At 29.3% G+C, this 1,910-nt stretch overlaps 2 protein-coding genes across 2 annotated transcripts in view; one reads left to right on the top strand and one right to left on the bottom strand.

Annotated features, from left to right (window-relative positions):
* Positions 1 to 1,910, bottom strand: part of LOC123005758 (transient receptor potential protein) — a 17,101-nt gene that overhangs the window by 4,799 nt on the left and 10,392 nt on the right. The window contains exons 8-11 of the mRNA XM_044399702.1: positions 899 to 1,044; positions 738 to 844; positions 552 to 685; positions 379 to 502 (exon numbers count right to left, since the gene is read on the bottom strand). Of these exons, the coding sequence (XP_044255637.1) occupies positions 379 to 502; positions 552 to 685; positions 738 to 844; positions 899 to 1,044 (511 nt within the window). The remainder of the gene's footprint in view (positions 1 to 378; positions 503 to 551; positions 686 to 737; positions 845 to 898; positions 1,045 to 1,910) is intronic.
* Positions 509 to 1,910, top strand: part of LOC123005100 (transient-receptor-potential-like protein) — a 24,609-nt gene continuing 23,207 nt past the window's right edge. The window contains exon 1 of the mRNA XM_044398713.1: positions 509 to 702. The gene's annotated coding sequence lies outside the window, so the exon portion shown is untranslated. The remainder of the gene's footprint in view (positions 703 to 1,910) is intronic.

The raw sequence follows: 1,910 nt of genomic DNA, 5'->3' as shown, positions 1-1,910 counted from the left end.
CCAAACTTATAAATTTTTTGCTTAGTTATTTATAAAAAAATAACTCTTACTTTGCAATTTTCCACATTGTTTTGGTAAAACATTACAAATTTTAGCTTTTTTTGATAAAAAAAAAACTATTAAATTCATAGAAAATAGCATTGGTCTAAAATACTAAAATTTTCTTAGTTTAATAAATTTAATAAAAGTAACCGACTTTCCCTATACCTTAGTTGACTCGTTTTTGAGATTTTTGACTTTTTTGAGAAATTCGTTAGCCAAAGCCAGTTTAACATAGTTTTTCATGAAAATAAAAAAATCAATGTTATTTAAATTTAGATGAAATATCATTGTCAGTTTTGAGTTCCAAGCAGTCCACCTCTCCCGTCTTCACCCTACTTGGCATATCTCCTCCAAATCGTGCAGGCCTTGTCATGGGTCTCAAAATCGGGCATTCCATTCGACTTATGGTAACATTTATTTTTCTCAAGTTCGGCATAATACCACAACAGTTGGTTCAAACCTGCGATCATTGAGTTATTTATAAAAGATCGCTCCAATGCGAAACATACCACAACCAAATGCAAACAAAACTAGAGTATAAATAAAGAAAAACTTGACTATGTCAATAATCATTCGGCTTAGTGAGATTTGAAGTGGCCCCAAGTGCGGATTTACGCTAAATATGTGAACCAATTTCAAGAAACTGCAAGTTTTTTCAAGGTAAGTTTTTTTTTCAATTATTTTTTTTAAATGACCTGAAAATCATGGCGGCTGCGAAAGCCCCCTCGGCTATCAACATGGGCTCAAAGGGGTTCCATTCCTCGCGCGGGTACCAAGGGTCCTCACCCAGAAACTCAGCTCTCTGAAAAAAAAATATTTTTTTTATTTTTTAATTAAAATTTTTTTTTTCACTTACTCGAGTTATGTAGATCGAACAAAGACGTAAAGACAGCCAAGCGGCGTAAAAAATATTTGTCACAAAATCGACCATGTTCCACAAGTCGGAAACGTATTCAATCAAGTTCGATTTCCATAAATGCTTGATTTCCTTGCAAACTTTGCCTGGAAAACGAGGGACATATAAATTTTTTCTACAACACACAATAGTGGGTGGCTAGGGACATGTACAGTTGTTGCCATGGTGATAATTGAAAATTTTGACCAGTGGCGGGGCTTTATTAATTCAAGGGGTCTCAATTAAGTTGACAATTGATTTTCAATTTTTTTTTCAAAAAACGCTCAATTTTTGTCTTATTTGCGAAAAAATTTTTAATTTCTTAAGTTTCTGCGTAAAAAATGCTTTAAATTTGTTTTGACAAAATATTACAGTGTTTTAGACCAAACTTATAAATTTTTTGCTCTCTTTAGGCTAAAAGTTTTTTAGCCCAATAAGTGTTTTAGTGAAAAACACTGAATTTATAAAAATAGATAAAAAGAACTTTAATTTAGTTTTGGCAATTTTTTACAAATTTTTTAATGGAAAATTCTGTTACATTCCTAGAAAATAACGCATCTTAGACTAAATTTATAAATTTTTTGTTATTTTTGGTCCATAATTTTCTCAGTTTATTAAGTTTCTTGGTGGAAAATCTACTCAAGTTTTAAAAAGTAGCAAAAAGAACTCTTACTTTGCAATTTTCCACATTGGTAAAATATTTGGTAAAATATTACAAATTTTAGCTTTTTTTGATAAAAAAAAACTACTAAATTCATAGAAAATAACACATTTTGGACCAAATTTATAATTTTTTTGCTATCTTTTGTCGAATTTTTTTTTAGTTTACCTAATAAGTTAAACAAAATAGACAAAAATAACTGTAACTTTGCGGTTTTTTACTTTTTTTGGGGAAATCTTACACATTTTTACTTTTTTATTAAAAAACAAAGAAAATAATGCATTTTATACTAGATTTATAAATTTATTGTTT

The sequence above is a fragment of the Tribolium madens genome, unplaced genomic scaffold (assembly GCF_015345945.1).
Source record: "Tribolium madens isolate multiple individuals breed KSU strain unplaced genomic scaffold, Tmad_KSU_1.1 Scaffold_20;HRSCAF=117;Tcas5.2_LG4, whole genome shotgun sequence".
Lineage (NCBI taxonomy): Eukaryota > Metazoa > Arthropoda > Insecta > Coleoptera > Tenebrionidae > Tribolium > Tribolium madens.
The sequence above is the reverse complement of the archived record's forward strand: the minus strand, read 5'-3'. Positions and strand labels throughout refer to the sequence as shown.